Below are 16,215 nucleotides of genomic sequence, written 5' to 3' on the forward strand. Positions count from 1 at the left end.
CTCAAGGAAGGAAACTGTGTCGCCTAGTCTCCGGTCGGGGTCAGGTCTTCGTAGAGAAACCGACCTAAGATGTTTCGTGAGTCTGAGCAGAATCCATTCCACATAGGCAACTCAGTAATACCATTATGGTCAAAGAATGGCCCACAGAAGTACTCCTCCGCGGTCTCGCATATTCTGTCGTCTTCTCATCTAATGGGTTGCAGCCATGAGTACTCTCGCATGTATTGATACCTTTGTATCACCTCTGGAGGGGGTGGACCGAATAGGCCAGACGCCCCAGTCGTCGTCTTCCTCAAGTCTGGTTGCTAAGGCCAAAGTCGACAAGTTGTGGTATACTTCTCAGGCTTTTGAGTGGCCCAAAGTCATCACAAGGCTGATACACTGGTCGTCCTGTCAAATCAATCTTAAAAGCCATCAGTTTTTCAAGCTGAGAATCCATGAAATCAGCAAGCATGGTTGGATCCTTGTACGAGACCATGATGTTTTCAAGCTTTAGATCTAGGCAGCCGCCCGGGCTCAGCATCACCGAGGGCAAGCAAGACCGATGATAAGCTTACCTGTATGAACTATCCTGCATTCTTTGTGAAGATAATTAAGTCCCGTGAGGAGAACATGAATGTATGCTTTAATGAGAGGCAGTGGCATCTTTCTATCATCAAAGCACAGCTGATATGTTGACAATGGCTCCCTCATAGGAGGATACACAAGACACGAATAAGAACCTTCTGGACCTTTAACTTCAAAAGAGTCTCATAATGTTCAGATAAGTGAGCGACCGTGATGTGATGGGGTCTGCTGAGGAAATGTGCTCTTCAACCTTGCGCTCATGACAAGCGAAACTCGCATTGTTATTGGCAATTTATAGTGCCACAATGCTGTCTGGCTCGTCTATATGCCTGCCTGTTTGTTAAAGACAGAGAGAGCTTCGAATTGAACAAAGGCTACCCTTGCAGATCACGCGCGAGCCATACTGTTGAAGAAACGCACCAGCCAACCTTGACCAGGGTTTGGTAATAATCAGCGAGTACCTGTCCAGGCCTCGCTGGGTAGAAGTACTTGCAGTCGTATACTGGCGAGATCTCTTCATCAACGGAGTATGCTGGGCGGTAAAGGTGGCCCGGGAGAAGGCATGGGAAACGGTTTCTCGCGAAGCAAGGCGGACAAACGAGAAATAGACGGCCTCCTGTGTTCATTACAGAGTTACTCCCAGTAAGCCGACGGGAGAATGTGATATTATAGCTGTCGACGAAGAAGATCAAGAAGGAGACCCAGTTTCTTCAGCAGAGACTTAACATCGCATTTTACATTTGACCGTTCCAAGACAATTGTCAGGCAGCTGAGGGACAATTGTCCGAAGAATTGCCCGTGGAAGGGGTGAAGTATACAGCTACATAGGCGTCAAAGGGTGAGCGGATCACCTGACTCGCCGGGCTTACCCTCTTAGAGCAGCAATATCTGGATGGATCAGGCAGGAAGCAGGCCCTCACAGATTTTGCACGTCAGATATACCTACTGAAGATGCTCGATCCATGTACATCACTTGAGTGTTACATTGGACTTTTGATACTCCGTCGCATTGTGTCGGTTGAGCTGAGGTATTGTGCCTTGCCAATCTGTTCGATGACAGGCCAAATAATAGAGCAGAACTGCCTCCAATTGAACATGAATAGATTGTTGGCGATGCCTACTGCAACCTCGGTATAAACCCAAGTCATTAATCTGCATGTCCACTGCCAATGCAAGCTGTTGGTTCACAATCCCCAGAATTTCGGCCTCTCCGGGCCCACTTTGTCTTCCCCTCATGCCCAGCATGAGCACATCGTCGAATGATTCGAATCAGCCACTGCAAGGATGTAACCACGCGATTTTTAGGGTAAAAGTCTCAATAATGAATCAGAGTAGCAGGCACTTACTCTGTCGAGTGACTCGAGTCAACATCTGCCTTCAGACTGAATAAAGATTCTCCATCTGGTGTCCGTCTCTTCTTAGACCCCACAACCTTAGCACACTTTAGCAGCTATGGACCATGGAACCTGGAAGCAGCCTCCGCACTCTTGATACTATGTACTTAGTTACGACCTGAAAAGAATATGCCTGAAGAAATCACTTTGACTCTTTGCGTTCATCTCAATCCAGTTCCCCCAATCTGGATGAAACACCAGACGAAACATGCAGGGGAAGGGATAAATGTGATTTGCTAGTGTCTCGTGCCTGGTCCATGGAACACACTACAGGAACACCCCGGCACCCCTGGCTACCTTGGCTGTAGAAGGTTCAAGCCACAATCTACAGAGTACAGGGTGTCCGACCGTGCGCAAGTTACGGGCCTTTACTCCCTAACCTTCAGTACCCCATGACAATATTGATACGCGTCATATCATAATCCTAGTTGATATCAGGGAAGAAGAACATGTTCACCTTGGCGCTTCTTTAAGATCACCTGGATTAATCCGAGGTGAAATTGATAGATGACTGGATAAGAAGCCTGTTTGAAATTCTGTAGATATGTCCTAACTGTTACAGGATGTTTAACCTAGTTGGAAAAATAGATTCACGTAAGCTTTCCTCAACTTGCAGTTGAAACCATTGATGACCTTCATTGTGACCAGGGTAGTATGTCTATCAGCACCTTCGCAAAACACATGACATCAAGAACAGCCTTTGAGCCCAAAGGACTGCTTTTCTGACCACCGCCATTCGAACATAGCGCTCTCCAGATTCGAGAGAGAATGTGTCTCTCACTCGAACCCCCCGACTACAATTCCAGCACGCAGTTTATCTGCTTCAAATACACTCGCCTCAGCTTTCAAGGTGTATTTCCTCGCCCTAGTCTAGCTAGGCGGGTTGAGAGCCAGAAAAATGGAGATCGACAAACGAGTGCGTGCAATAATTTGATCTTCTTGGGAGACGGTATATACTCATGGAGAGTTCGACCAGTCTGATGGAATTGCCAAAGTTTGAGTGGCTGTTTCATGGTCATGACACACATAACGGGGCCGATACTAGACTCAGTATGACGGAGGACTAGGAATATCCGTCCTGTTCTGGAGTATTTATCAAGTTGTGATTAAGCTGCGTCTTGGACGGAAGACGGTTGAAGTGATGCTCGTTAGACTGGTCTGTGAAAGCGATGATTGGAAAGGAAAAAAAGAAAAAAGGCATAGCATCTGCGGTGAGTAACCCCAGGGAAGGAGTACTGAATAATTTGGAGTAGAACTGCTCAACGCAGGAACCCCCAGTTCTGAGAAGCAAGTGATTGGAAATGGTCATTGATAGTACTGAGCTATAGCTATAATAGTACGTATGTGCTGAAGGAGGGTGGCTTGTTGTCTCTATTGATGCACGCATTGGCATATGAAAGGCTGAAAGTCCATCGGATATTCTGATTGTGGCCTAGGTTAGATTGACTGTAGATGCACTGATACCCTTGCTATCAACAGCACCAGTTGCTTTGGGGGAAGGACAACGGAGGTATCACTATTTTGGTGGTTATGCTGTATCGCATCAACCTACATCTGTTGTCATGACTACTTGACAAACAGGTAGCAAGCCCAAGACGAGACGCCAGGGGGGTTCGCAACTTGATGTGTAGTGGTCCTCACGATCTTTCAGTCAGTCTCAACGGATGTAGTCAAGATCGGAGACTCTCATTGCCCACCAATTTCCAACAGCTTCGTCGGCCACGTCGGATATTGTAACAAGGAGGGGAAGCCACGGTGATCGTCATTCCGCTGAGTCTTGGCCCATGATCTCTGAAGTCTGAAAAGCTTGATCAGATGCTAACTAACTAAGGGGCTTAGGATAACCAAAGTCTTTGCAAAGATCCAAGGGCGGATGCCTGGACGATCGGCGCCCAGTTTTCAAAAGATCGTCCGCTATTGATAATCTGTGTGGAGCCAACCCGCCTCGACTCGATCAGGCATGTCTACTTTAACCATTTAGAGCAAGTCGAGGTCATACCCGACGCTGAGCATTTAGACCGATTTATGAGTTGAGTGGTATGGCAAAGGTCAAGAATCCCATCAGTCATACTCGGAAGCTGTGATAAAGTTTGACCTTAACTTAGGTAATTGAGAGTCAGAATTCGAGTTGTGCTCGTTTCTTCGGATGAAAGGACGAGACCTACCCAAATTTAAGTCAGAATAAATATGCCTTGAGCTTGTGATTTCCGTCCGAGTGCCATGGGCCGCGGAACGATGACGAGTGGTTTGGTAGCGGTCATGACTCGCTGGAAGTTTGAGGCATCAACCTTACGGCTGCTTCATCCATGTTCAAGTGCTCTGTCGGGTCCCGAGGAAGGCTGCAATCTTTCAAATATATGATCCGAATAATTGCTCCAATTGCCAACCAATAAGCGAATATAGGCTTATATCTCTCTAGTAACGGCAGCAAAGAGAAGACAGAGTGGTCGCGTGCTAAAGTGCTCTTGTGTAGTGATTACTAACCTCAAGCTTGGAGTGCGGACAAAATCGCAGTCCACATTTTAAGTACCTGTTTAGAGTTATATTCTGCATGAAAAATCGAACATCAGACAAGAGTGTCTACAAGATCAATTTCTATTGCCTTCACTGGTTGATCTGCCATAGTAGGGATCTCCTTGGACCTTGGATCACTTTTTGGGTGGACAGATATGTACGAGGCACCCGTGTTCGGTACCATATCGATGCAAGGGACTGCAGGAGTCCAGAATCTTAGAGGTGGGATTCGCTTACATCGTGGTGGCTCAAGGTTCAAATGCCGACATACTGCCGGATTAAGCAGCGAATCAGCGGTCAATCCTATTGTAGACGTTTCATCATGGCAGATATATTCCACCACGGGAAAATCACATTGAGCAGACGTTGAGACTTGGTGAAAAGTGCTGTTAGAACCATAAGCTATCTGTGATAGAACTGATTTCACCATTTCTGTGGAGGCGGGGGTTACGGACTGCGCTAACCCGAAGAAGCGATGGCCCTCGTGGGAAAGTCGGAACCGAGGCAAAGTGGGAAGATTAGGTGTTTAACGGTTCAGCCACTCTTACACTTGGGCCACATCCTCTTCCCTCTCAATCTTCTAATTATTGGAATTGTCCACACAATGCTCCTACCTTTTGCTTACTCCAAGTTCCACCACGAATCTCAGACCCTCCAGATACCCACCATAGGTATCACCTTTTCGTAGCTGAAACGAGTCTCACGACTTCTGCTGAGTACCGAGTAGTCAATACGACAGTAACTTATCAGACGCCACTAGTAAGGATGCTAGTGCAAGTGAGATTGCTTGGACCACCTAAGGCTCGCCATTATTGGCTTCCGCGGCTGCAAGGAACTTAGTGGTCGGAAATTTCACCAATCCTTGTGTCAGGGAATCGTCAAACTTGTCCACTGATCCCAGTTAATTCATATTTTTGACTTTGGAGTGTCAAGGTTGGCCCGTATACAGAATTATCATTGACTCTGCTGAGAGAGAGACAGCGCAATAATGTGTCGTCGTAGTCGGCGATTGTGTTGTACAGATCTTCGACGGTGGGGTCGAAGGGGAACGATGGGTCCCTGGATCTGCCTATGACAGCCACGAGCTACTATCTGATCCCAGGAAACTTTCGGAGATACTACTCCTTTTGCAAGCACATGATATTGAACCACGGTGGCGACGAGGCATTATTGGAGGTCTCCTGGAAATTCCATGCAGCTGGCGGCCTGGACTGGTTTGAGAACTATGGAACCCATATGGAGCCAATATGGGAAGTTGAGTTCCCCCGAAACTTGGGTCCTGACCATAGTTGATTTAGGGTCAGATTCGGGCTGTTGCGCTCTTGGGTTAAGTAGTCGGTACCTTAGTCGGCTCCGTGAGCAGGATATAACAACTGGCCTGCTGTCTCCCGCTGCATCCATCCTCTCTAAGGTGCCATCTGAACCTTTGCCACCAGCGATCTCGCTCCTCAAGGTTTCCCTGGATTGCTGAGGGCTGTCATCAGAGCCTCTGGTTGTAAAGTCTCTGGTTGCCTCGCTTGCAGTTTGGCCCGAACATGGCTTTTGTGCCCTTGACTCTTTCGTCGCGTTGATGACAATCATGCCTGCATAACTAAGACAATCCGACGAAACCACCGGCCTCTTTTCCTCCCACGACTGAATCCTGTATATTTACCACGTCCATCAGAATCTCTAACGGAGTCGCCATAATGAGACTGCCACCTCCCGAAGTTCTGGTTACATGGCCGACGCCCAACTACGTCGATCCCCCCACTCGCGGGAATGGTGCCCTGATCGTTAATATTGTCTGTTTAAGTTTCGCGTTTGTCATTACGCTTCTTCGTCTCTACACTCGTTTGAAGATTACGTATAGTCCTGGTCTTGATGATGTTATGATCGTGATTGCCCTAGTAGGTGATAATACGTGATGAATGACGATGCTGGAGGGTTGCTGATTGATGATCTCAGGGCTTTGCCATTGCGATGTGTGCAATCACCTCTCTCGCAACCGTACGATACGGCTGGAACCGACATATGTGGGATGTCCCACCGACGTGGCTTTCCACTGTCTCAAAACTCAATCTTGTATTTCAAATTCTGTTCTCGTTGGCCTCCTCTGTCACCAAACTTTCGCTCCTATGGTTCTGCAAGCGACTTCTCGGCGCCGGAAGTAAGGGCCTTTACCGAACCTACAACTGGTGTCTTATTGGGGGAATGGGCTTTGTCTCCCTCAGCTGCGCTCTTTTCCTGCTTTTCAGCATCTTCCAATGCAAGTAAGTTGGTCACCAGTCTCATACTCTTGCTATGGCTTACATCTATCTCATAGTCCGATTCATGCTTATTGGGATCTGGCTCCAACTTATCCATACAAGTGCTTGAACGACGGGGCCATTGTCTTCTCCGCCAGTGTCATCAATATCTTCACCGATTTCCTGGTCACTGTCCTTCCTATGCCGTTGATTTGGAATTTGAAATTGCCTACTCGACAAAGGATTGCCGTAATTTCCATCTTCGGCCTGGGTATTGTGGTCAATGTAGCAGGCTCGGTTCGCACGGTGTACGTCTGGAAGAGCATGATCGCCTCATACGACACCACATGGCTGGGCTGGCCGGTCCTGCTCGCCGCGTCTGTTGAGATCAACATGGGCCTGGTATGTTCCCTCGATGAAATGGGTATTATTGTTCGCGGCTCACAAAATGACCAGATTTGTGCATCTGCTCCGGCATTGCGACCTCTTGTTGGTTTCTTTCTACCTCGTCTTCTACAGACTTCCCGCAATTACGCCTCTGGTACGGGTCGCAAGACTAACAAGCTGTTCTCGTCAGCCGGTCCCTCGAAAGGTTCGCGGCTTGAGTCGCGTCAGTATGGCATTGAGGGGCTTAGCACTGTGGAACCGTTTGAGGTTATGCGCACCGTCGAGATGGAAACATGGACTGAACCCAGGGTTTCCCACCAGTCGGCCACAGGAGACGACATTTCTTCAAGCCGAACCCGAGTGGCAACACCGACTACTCGTTTCGACTTGAAGAATGAAACCACTGTCTACACCTCTCCGGGGAGTCACAGGTCGTCGGCGTCGCTCAATCGCGATAAACCTGGGTCACCCTTTGGGGACGAACACCTCATTTGAATGCCGCCCTCTGATCTTTGGTCTGAAAAAAAAATTCAGTGTGCTGTGTTACTACTTACTCCACGATTCATCACGACATGGACGAAGAGCTTTCGTCCGATTGTCTATATACCCTTTGACGAGGCGATTTCTTTGCAATTCATGTATATATTCATTATTCCAATGTACACAATTTTTATAGCCGACTTGTGGAATTCTGCCATTGAACACTTGGTGGCTCGAGGGCCTCTTCAGTTCTAACCTGGGCCTCACACGGCACCCCTGTAATAAGCTAATGGCAGTATTTAGGACCAAAGGTCAAAGAGGTCAAGACGCTAATGGAGATCTTCAAGCTAGCTGAGCAGCATCTTCTGGGGTCAATTCATAGACCAAGGATTGAGTGCATGTCACTTGATCATCATTACTCCACGTTCTAGATCATCGTTCTGATAGATCATATCCTTGGCATGCTAGTGCGAGAAACGGGTGATCCTTATCGTTGCGGAGTGGAGGGAACATTATTGTAGAAGATGGCAACGACTGTCTGTCAAGGTACAGAAGGAAGGCCTCAATCATGGGGAACCACACATATCATCGGAAGTCCATTCCTCTTTCAAAAACCCCATTACCATTCTCATTATTAATGGAACCAAGTGACTGAGAAGCTCCATCCTTGCTTCCTAACTCCAATCCGCCGCTCCTTTACCTTTGTGTCGCCGACCGTGAACGGTGGCTGCAAGCTCTCCTATTGGTCCAAAACGCCGACGAGCAATGACGCAGCGGGGCGGCATTTCAACAGCAGCTCCATCTGTGTTGCGGTCTCGCGATAGTCACCGTGTATATAAGGACGCAGACCCCTGGTTCCTGATCGGTTTCGGACTCGCTTTCATTGGAATTACTGGGTGGCTTTTTTCTGTCTTCTATTCGTTGTTTGTTGGTCGAATTTGGAGCTTCAATTCCACCTGAATTCATTCCACGGCCCTTGAAGCTCTTATCGCCGCTTCCCCAGATCTTTTATGTAGGTTCGGTGCTGGGTGTCCCCCTGGTACAAGTACGACCAGTTTTCGCCCTGGACATTCTTCATCTTCAAGTTCTTACTCCTGCCTCGTAGAATCAAACCTCACAATGGCATTCCTTGCTCGTTCGACTCTCCGTCTCCGCGCCACTTCTCGCTTCCCTGTCGCAGCCCGCACGCTCACCACCTCCCCGCACCTCCGAGCAGCTGCGAAGCCTTACTTCGCCGATGAGCCCAGTGCTCCCAAGGTGGTCACCGCAATTCCGGGACCCAAGAACAAGGCCGCCACCGCTGAACTGGACAAAGTCTTTGATGTCCGCAGCTTGAACATGCTGACTGATTATACCAAGTCTATCGGTAACTAGTATGTTGATCAGGTCGGCAGTTGTGGTGCGAGTTGGGCTAACATTGTTCCTAGCATTGCTGATCTCGATGGAAACGTGCTGCTCGATGTGTAAGTCCATCCTCGTTCTCTCGGAACCGAACATCTGCTGATGCGAGTAATATCTAGCTATGCTCAGATTGCCTCCATTCCGGTTGGCTACAACAACCCCACCTGCGCCAGGTCGCTTCCTCTCCCGAGATGGTTACTGCTTTGATCAACCGTCCAGCTCTGGGCAACTTCCCCTCGGCTGATTGGGCTCACGTCCTTAACACTGGTATCCTCAAGGTCGCTCCCAAGGGTCTTGACCAGGTGTTCACCGCCATGGCCGGCTCCGATGCCAACGAGACTGCCTACAAGGCCGCGTTCATGTACTACCGTCAGCAGCAGCGTGGAGGACCCCAGGCTGAGTTCACTGCGGAAGAGATCGAGACCACCATGAACAACCAGTCCCCCGGTTCCCCCAGCTGTCCATCCTCTCCTTCAAGTCCGCCTTCCACGGCCGTCTCTTCGGCAGTCTGTCCACCACCCGCAGCAAGGCCATCCACAAGATGGACATCCCCGCCTTTGACTGGCCTCAGGCCCCCTTCCCCTCCCTCAAATACCCTCTGGAGGAGCATGCGCAGGAGAACGCTCAGGAGGAACAGCGCTGCCTGCAGGAGGTTGAGCGCCTCATCAAAGAGTTCCACAACCCTGTCGCTGCTGTTGTTGTCGAGCCCATCCAGTCCGAGGGCGGTGACAACCACGCCTCCCCTGCCTTCTTCCAGGGTCTGCGCGACATCACCAAGCGCAACAACGTGCTCTTCATCGTCGACGAGGTGCAGACCGGTGTCGGTGCTACCGGCAAGTTCTGGGCCCACGATCACTGGAACCTCCAGACTCCTCCCGACATTGTGACCTTCTCTAAGAAGGCTCAGACTGCGGGCTACTACTACGGCAACCCCGCCCTGCGCCCCAACAAGCCCTACCGCCAGTTCAACACCTGGATGGGTGACCCGGCCCGTGCCCTCATCTTCCGCGGCATCATCGAGGAAATCGAGCGTTTGAAGCTCGTTGAAAACACCGCCGCCACCGGAGACTACCTCTTCGCTGGTCTGGAGCGCCTGGCCAAGCAATACCCTGAGCATCTGCAAAACCTTCGCGGTAAGGGCCAGGGTACCTTCATCGCCTGGGACACCCCCAAGCGCGACGAGTTCCTCGCCAAGGCCAAGGGCGTTGGTGTCAACATCGGTGGCAGTGGCATGAGCGCTGTTCGCCTGCGACCCATGCTGATCTTCCAGAAGCATCACGGTAAGCATTGTTCAGTCTGACTTGGCGGATGAAAAACTAACGTGTTACAGCTGATATCCTCCTGGAGAGTGTTGAGAAGATCATCAAGCAGCTGTAAGCTTCTAGCTCAACGGGCAATTCAATTCCCTTTTTTTTTGTCTTTTGATTTGCACTATTCGGCGTTATGATTGATTCAAAGCGGATATCTCACGGATTCGAGTTTTTGGAGTAACATATATGATGAGTTATGTTCTAAAAGTGGTACTCAAATATGATCACTCTCAATGGATATTCTCCAAGCGTAGAGACAGGGTATCGGCGATTTAAAAAGGAGCGCTGTAGAAACATCATTGGCCTGAAAATCATCTGGAGATCTAAGAAAGAAAAAGGAGCAAACTCCAGCGCAAGCCCATTTACTAACCCGATGCCGTATGTATAACACCGAAACTCCAAGCTCATGCTTTGACGAAGAATTCGTCCACCTGTAGACACCCCTAGATCCAAGCAAAATGTACTTCCTCCGAGGACCATTAAATCGAATATCTTATGCCTCCTCCTCCAACGCACTACCGTCCCTCCTACAAGTCGGTCAGTATCGGCACTCACGCAGGAGCCAAGGAGATAAACGTACGGGATATACTTGACCCCCGAATCCTCCAAATTCGTAATGACATCGTCTGGCAACTAAACACTTGTAAGCTTCGTCCGATGTCACTAATGTCACCAGTTGATGCTGCTCACCGATCCCGTCACTTTAACAGCATATGTCCCCGCCACATATCCCTCCAACCGCTGCCAGCGGGCAACCCAGCTCGTCGTCGGATCGCGCAGGGTAATCAGGCCCTCGAAGACCTGCGAGGTGCATTCCTGGATGGCGTCGTTGTTGCCGCGGAGGCCGAGAACGTTATCGCAGTTTGGGCAGCCTTCGCGCATGAATTTCTGCACGTAAAAAATAATTTAAGATTAGTGAGTGTCGTAGCGGGTTGAGGGGAGTTGGACGTACGCTGTGTAGTTGGACGAGGGAGCAGACCATGCAGGCGCGCAGAGTGCGCTGCTGGCTTGGGGCGACGTAGAAGGATGAGGACATGGCTGGTCTTGGCTCTCTCTTCAGATTTTCCTGCTGGGGATGGCTGAGATCGACGATCGAGTGAGCAAGAAAGGAGGGTTGGCCTTGGTATTTTGGATAAGGCAGCGGTCGAGGAGAGAGGATTGTCGATTGTCGAACAACGGGAAAGAGAAATGCCAAGACCGGACGGAAATGGACAAGACGGACGGAAGACTGGCACGCCGCCGCCAAAGGGAGCGAAAAAGAAGGAAGAAGAACTACTCAAGGAGCGCTGACAGTTGACCTCTCACCTTTTTCCTTCCTTTCGTTCTTCCTTCTTTGTCCCCTTTTATTATTTATCTATCTCTCTCCGCGCAGACCCCGCGTTTGCTACCTCCAATCCTTCCTCTCTTCTTTCTCCCATCCGTGGAAATCGCCCTCGTGCCTATCTACCGATTCCATCGCACCCTTTCCCTCGGTCGATCACTACACATCACAGATGGCTTCATCCGATCTCGAGGCCGCCACCGCACTGAAAGTGCGAGGGAACAAGGCATTCGCCGAGCATGAATGGCCTACCGCAGTCGATTTCTACACGCAGGCGATAGAGAAGTACGATCGGGAACCGTCGTTCTTCAGCAACCGAGCGCAGGTACGTTTGGGGCGGCGTTGGCGTCTACACCAGAATGTGAAGGAATGTGAGCTGCAGATGCTGATACAGTGGGACACAGGCATATATCAAGCTTGAGGCGTATGGGTTTGCGGTCGCGGATGCCACCAAGGCTCTGGAGCTGGACCCCTCGTATGTCAAGGTTCGTCGAATTTGCACTTTCAAGAGAACTTGTGGCGAAATGGTGGCTGACTACGCTACTAGGCATATTGGAGACGAGCACTTGCGAATACTGCCATCCTGAACTACCGCGAAGCTCTCAAAGACTTCAAAGCTGTCGTGAAGAAGGAGCCCAACAACCGCGATGCGAAACTAAAGCTGGCGGAGTGTGAGAAGCTCGTGCGGCGGTTAGAGTTTGAGAAGGCAATTGAGGTTGGGGAACCGCCGTCTGCGTTCGAGGACTTGGACATTGATGCGATTGCCGTCGATTCCTCCTATGATGGCGCTCGGTTGGAGAAAGAGATGACTCAGGAGTTCATCGATGATATGATTGAGAGGTTCAAGAACGGCAAGAAGATTCATCGCAAGTATGCGTTCCAGATCGTCAAGGCTGTCAAGGATATCGTCTATGCGGAACCGACGATGGTCGAGATCGGCGTGGAGGAGGGTACTAAGTTGACGGTTTGCGGTGACACACACGGTGAGTTTTACTTTCTGTCTGGTGTGCGGTGACTTGCCCCGCTAAACATTTGCTAGGCCAATTCTTCGACCTTCTAAACATTTTCAACATTAACGGCTACCCCTCCGAGACGCATGCATACCTCTTCAACGGCGACTTCGTCGACCGTGGCTCGTGGTCCACCGAGATTGCCCTGCTCCTCTACGCATACAAGTGGCTCCGCCCCAACCGCATCTTCTTGAACCGGGGCAACCACGAGACAGACGACATGAACAAGGTCTATGGTTTCGAGGGCGAGTGCAAAGCCAAGTACAACGAACGCCTGTTCAAGGTCTTTTCCGAGTCCTTCTCCGCGTTGCCCCTGGCCACATTGATTGGCAGCAAGTATCTTGTCCTGCACGGTGGCCTCTTCTCCGACGACCAGATCACCTTGGACGATATCCGGAAACTGAACAGGCACAACCAAAGACAGCCCGGACAGCAAGGACTGATGATGGAGATGCTTTGGACGGACCCTCAGACCGAGCCGGGCCGTGGGCCCAGCAAGAGAGGTGTCGGCCTGCAGTTCGGACCCGATGTAACGAAGCGCTTCTGCGAGAAAAACGGACTGGAGGCTATCATTCGGTCACACGAGGTCCGCATGGATGGTTACGAGGTCGAGCACGACGGACGCTGCATCACCGTCTTCTCTGCGCCCAAGTACTGCGACACCACCGAGAACAAGGGTGCGTTCATCAACATTGGGCCCGAACTCAAGCTTGACTTCAAGGTCTTCGAAGCAGTGCCTCACCCTGACATCAAACCAATGGTAAAATCTGTCCTTTCGTATCTGCTCAAGTTACAATGCTAACTACGTCTCTACAGGCTTACGCGCAGAACTCCATCCTGTCGATGATGTGATATGACCTTTACGAACTCAGCACTGGTTGGCGTTTGTTTCGGATAGGAAGAAGATCTCCCTTGTTTGGTCAGAACATAGCGACCTTTGGTTATGGGAATTAGATGCTACATATGGATGTTTTTGGGATAACAGACGTGTCGTATCTATCTTATTTCTTTTGATCTATGTTTTTGATCCCTTGCATAGCGGACAATCTGTGATCGAGATCGGTACGTGATAGCTTTTGAATTGGAATTCAATGATCCAGATAGCTTTAGCTTGAAAATGTCTTTTCTTGAGCTTTTCAATGTAATTGAATGGAAAGCAATCGCTCACAATTGCTCCTGAATCAAGTCACCTATGAAGCCGTTCACCGGGCAATTATCCGCCCACTTTACCCCACACAGTCCAGCTCCATCGTCATTCAACTCTAGCTACTCCGTATATTTCTTTTTTTCTCTTTCAATCTATCAATTCTTCAAACATCTTCCCTACCCAAACAATCTGTAATTGAACCGGAAAACAAGATGGAATACGACCCCAAGACCCGTATGTTTCCCATTCTCTCTCAAAAGAGGGGCACACCGATCTAACCCCGCCCTCCATCCTCACAGCGCAATACCTCACCTCCGACCCATCCAGCTTCGGCTACGTCTCCGCTCGCGAGCGGTGGCCTGTCATCATCGTACGTCTTTTCGCGCCTTCGGTTCTCTTGTCAATTTACAATGACTGAGTAGAGAGGATATAGACCAGCGCAATCGACGATCTCCACCGCACTGTAGCCGACGTCACCGACGAGGAGAAACGCAAGGAGGGCAAGACTATCATTGAGGAACTGGCCAAGTTGAAATATGAGATTCAGCACGACAGGAAGCTGACGTATGTTATTTCTCCTTCCACCTTGTATCGATAAATGGCTAATTGATTCGGCCTGTTCATAATTAGACCGCTTCCCGACGATGGCGAGTCAGGTATTGCCGAATATAACCAGGAATTGCAGCAGAGAGGAACGCCCTCATGGCAGAATGCTTCGTGGTTGTTCTCGGAATGCTATCTTTGTGCGTTACACAGTTCTACACCTGATAATGCGGACGGCGCTGACGAAAACAGACCGGCGCATCAGTACACTCTTTGCGCAGTCCAAGAACTGGAAGGGTTACGATGTTTTCTCCCGGCAGAAGATGTCTACGTTCAAGTCGTCACGTCCGGCAGTACTCGAGCTAGCGGCGCGCTATCATGAGCTCGCGCTTCAGGCACAGAAAGGCAAGGGAGTGGACGGCAAGGCCGCGGAGGAGATCGAGCAAGCGGATCGATTACTCTTCTCTGAAATGTGCGAGATCTGCCTGTGGGGTAACGCGACGGATCTATCTCTTTTGACGTCTCTCACATACGAGGATATCCAAAAGCTGCAGGGTTCCAAGGCGCGCAAGGCGGCCGAGGAGAACATCCTCGTCAACGATCTGGACGCCGCATTTGATATTCTCGCCAAGGCACAGAAGGAAAAGAAGAACGGCGAGCGCCGTGTCGACATTGTGCTTGATAACTCTGGCTTTGAGCTGTTCGTGGATCTCATCCTGGCCGGCTACCTCCTCTCGGCGGGCCTGGCGACAACCGTGGTACTCCATCCCAAGGTGATCCCGTGGTTCGTGTCGGACGTTACCCCGCGGGACTTTATGGATCTTCTCAACGCTTTGGCCGACGCCCAGGGCTTCTATACGGCCCCGGATGAGACAGGACGCGAGTACGAGCCCCTCTCCGAGAAGGAACTGGCCGAGGTGAGGTTCCTGTTTGATCAGTGGAGCGAATTCCACAGCGGAGGAAAACTGGTCATCCGTCCGCACGCTTTCTGGACCGCTGGAGGCTCTTACTGGCGGATGCCGTATCTCGCACCCGATCTGTTTGAGGATTTGAAGCAGAGCGAACTCGTCCTATTCAAGGGTGATTTGAACTACCGCAAGTTGACCAACGACGTGAGTTTCTCCTGAAGTCCACACATCGGTATTTGTTTCATGGCTAACTATTGACAGGCCGCCTGGGACCCAACAACCCCCTTTACAACAGCCATCGGCCCTCTGGGCCCCAGCTCCGGTATCCGCATCCTCTCCTTCCGCACCTGCAAAGCAGACGTCGTTGTGGGTCTGAAGCCAGGTGAAGACGAGAAACTCCGTGAGACTCAAGGCGGGGACAACCCCAAGGCCCGGAAGTGGGCGTGGAGCGGCAAGTATGCCGTCATCTCTTTCTGTGACGGCAAAGCGTAAATCTTATATCCCGTAAATGAATAGAATAGATAATTAAAATAGAGGATCATCATATATATCAATTCTCGCAAATATCCTGGCACCGTTCGAGTGGTCTCCCAGCTGCGTTCACATCAAGCCGATGGCTCCTCGCCGTGTTGCTCGCTTCGAGCCCTAAACAACAGTGGTATTACCTTCGATAGCTTGCATCAATATCCGCGGCCATGCCTTACCAGGTTCCTGCCAGAAGCGCGTTATGCCAGCCCAAATATTACCTGCTTTTCCCTTGTCATAGTGCTTGGCAGACAGCCATGTGGAGTTGTTAAAGTTGTAGAGTTGAATAGTCAAATCGGGTAATTCGACCTCTGACTGCCAGATATGGTTCATCTCAACTTCTCGGATTGGGTGCACAACCAAAGCATGTGTATGGCCTCTGCAGTCTGCGATAGGTACAGGAGAACCCCACAAATGTTAACCAAATAGTCATATGTCTGCTTATCAAAATGCTGGAATAGGCCGAAACGTTCTCAACAT

The 16,215-nt window shown here is 50.2% G+C and overlaps 6 protein-coding genes across 6 annotated transcripts; 4 read left to right on the plus strand and 2 right to left on the minus strand.

The window, feature by feature from the left end:
• Positions 1–23: 23 nt before the first annotated feature.
• P174DRAFT_457614 (uncharacterized protein) lies at positions 24–693 on the minus strand (the record flags this gene model as incomplete). The annotated part of the gene is made up of 4 exons (XM_024829564.1): positions 24–64; positions 243–305; positions 337–498; positions 543–693. 4 exons carry the CDS (start codon positions 691–693, stop codon positions 24–26), a joined length of 417 nt encoding a protein of 138 aa, XP_024685460.1.
• A 5,470-nt stretch (positions 694–6,163) lies between these two features.
• On the plus strand, positions 6,164–7,585 carry P174DRAFT_364698 (uncharacterized protein; the record flags this gene model as incomplete). The annotated part of the gene is made up of 4 exons (XM_024822012.1): positions 6,164–6,364; positions 6,423–6,727; positions 6,781–7,105; positions 7,160–7,585. 4 exons carry the CDS (start codon positions 6,164–6,166, stop codon positions 7,583–7,585), a joined length of 1,257 nt encoding a protein of 418 aa, XP_024685461.1.
• A 923-nt stretch (positions 7,586–8,508) lies between these two features.
• gatA (4-aminobutyrate transaminase gatA) lies at positions 8,509–10,387 on the plus strand. The gene is made up of 7 exons (XM_024826601.1): positions 8,509–8,615; positions 8,676–8,943; positions 8,965–8,969; positions 9,081–9,115; positions 9,145–9,410; positions 9,479–10,251; positions 10,302–10,387. Exons 2-7 carry the CDS (start codon positions 8,690–8,692, stop codon positions 10,346–10,348), a joined length of 1,380 nt encoding a protein of 459 aa, XP_024685462.1. The 5' UTR covers positions 8,509–8,615; positions 8,676–8,689; the 3' UTR covers positions 10,349–10,387.
• Positions 10,388–10,479: 92 nt separating this feature from the next.
• spt4 (transcription elongation factor SPT4) lies at positions 10,480–11,442 on the minus strand. Its single transcript, XM_024826602.1, has 4 exons — positions 11,234–11,442; positions 10,972–11,169; positions 10,862–10,914; positions 10,480–10,808 (listed from the first exon to the last, which is right to left on the minus strand). Exons 1-4 carry the CDS (start codon positions 11,315–11,317, stop codon positions 10,775–10,777), a joined length of 369 nt encoding a protein of 122 aa, XP_024685463.1. The 5' UTR covers positions 11,318–11,442; the 3' UTR covers positions 10,480–10,774.
• An 856-nt stretch (positions 11,443–12,298) lies between these two features.
• On the plus strand, positions 12,299–13,546 carry ppt1 (protein serine/threonine phosphatase PPT1). Its single transcript, XM_024832495.1, has 4 exons — positions 12,299–12,585; positions 12,642–13,289; positions 13,347–13,372; positions 13,429–13,546. The coding sequence occupies exons 1-4, from the start codon at positions 12,408–12,410 to the stop codon at positions 13,462–13,464; spliced, it is 888 nt and encodes a 295-aa protein (XP_024685464.1). The 5' UTR covers positions 12,299–12,407; the 3' UTR covers positions 13,465–13,546.
• Positions 13,547–13,928: 382 nt separating this feature from the next.
• Positions 13,929–15,715, plus strand: P174DRAFT_384459 (damage-control phosphatase ARMT1 family protein). Its single transcript, XM_024823211.1, has 6 exons — positions 13,929–13,993; positions 14,059–14,129; positions 14,193–14,323; positions 14,390–14,502; positions 14,555–15,414; positions 15,472–15,715. Exons 1-6 carry the CDS (start codon positions 13,972–13,974, stop codon positions 15,700–15,702), a joined length of 1,428 nt encoding a protein of 475 aa, XP_024685465.1. The 5' UTR covers positions 13,929–13,971; the 3' UTR covers positions 15,703–15,715.
• Positions 15,716–16,215: the final 500 nt, after the last annotated feature.

Source organism: Aspergillus novofumigatus, assembly GCF_002847465.1.
Source record: "Aspergillus novofumigatus IBT 16806 chromosome Unknown P174scaffold_2, whole genome shotgun sequence".
Lineage (NCBI taxonomy): Eukaryota > Fungi > Ascomycota > Eurotiomycetes > Eurotiales > Aspergillaceae > Aspergillus > Aspergillus novofumigatus.

Coding starts and splice junctions, on each gene's coding strand:
- spt4 (XM_024826602.1), bottom strand. CDS start 11,317: ATGTCCTCATCCTTCTACGTCGCCCCAAGCCAGCAGCGCACTCTGCGC. Junction 11,170..11,233: donor CCCTCGTCCAACTACACAGC/GTACGTCCAACT, acceptor TTTTACGTGCAG/AAATTCATGCGCGAAGGCTG. Junction 10,915..10,971: donor CTGTTAAAGTGACGGGATCG/GTGAGCAGCATC, acceptor ACAAGTGTTTAG/TTGCCAGACGATGTCATTAC.
- gatA (XM_024826601.1), top strand. CDS start 8,690: ATGGCATTCCTTGCTCGTTCGACTCTCCGTCTCCGCGCCACTTCTCGC. Junction 9,411..9,478: donor GAGACCACCATGAACAACCA/GTCCCCCGGTTC, acceptor TCTCTTCGGCAG/TCTGTCCACCACCCGCAGCA. Junction 10,252..10,301: donor GATCTTCCAGAAGCATCACG/GTAAGCATTGTT, acceptor AACGTGTTACAG/CTGATATCCTCCTGGAGAGT.
- ppt1 (XM_024832495.1), top strand. CDS start 12,408: ATGACTCAGGAGTTCATCGATGATATGATTGAGAGGTTCAAGAACGGC. Junction 12,586..12,641: donor GGTTTGCGGTGACACACACG/GTGAGTTTTACT, acceptor AACATTTGCTAG/GCCAATTCTTCGACCTTCTA. Junction 13,290..13,346: donor CGACACCACCGAGAACAAGG/GTGCGTTCATCA, acceptor TCTTCGAAGCAG/TGCCTCACCCTGACATCAAA.
- P174DRAFT_384459 (XM_024823211.1), top strand. CDS start 13,972: ATGGAATACGACCCCAAGACCC. Junction 14,130..14,192: donor AGCGGTGGCCTGTCATCATC/GTACGTCTTTTC, acceptor GAGAGGATATAG/ACCAGCGCAATCGACGATCT. Junction 14,503..14,554: donor GTTCTCGGAATGCTATCTTT/GTGCGTTACACA, acceptor TGACGAAAACAG/ACCGGCGCATCAGTACACTC.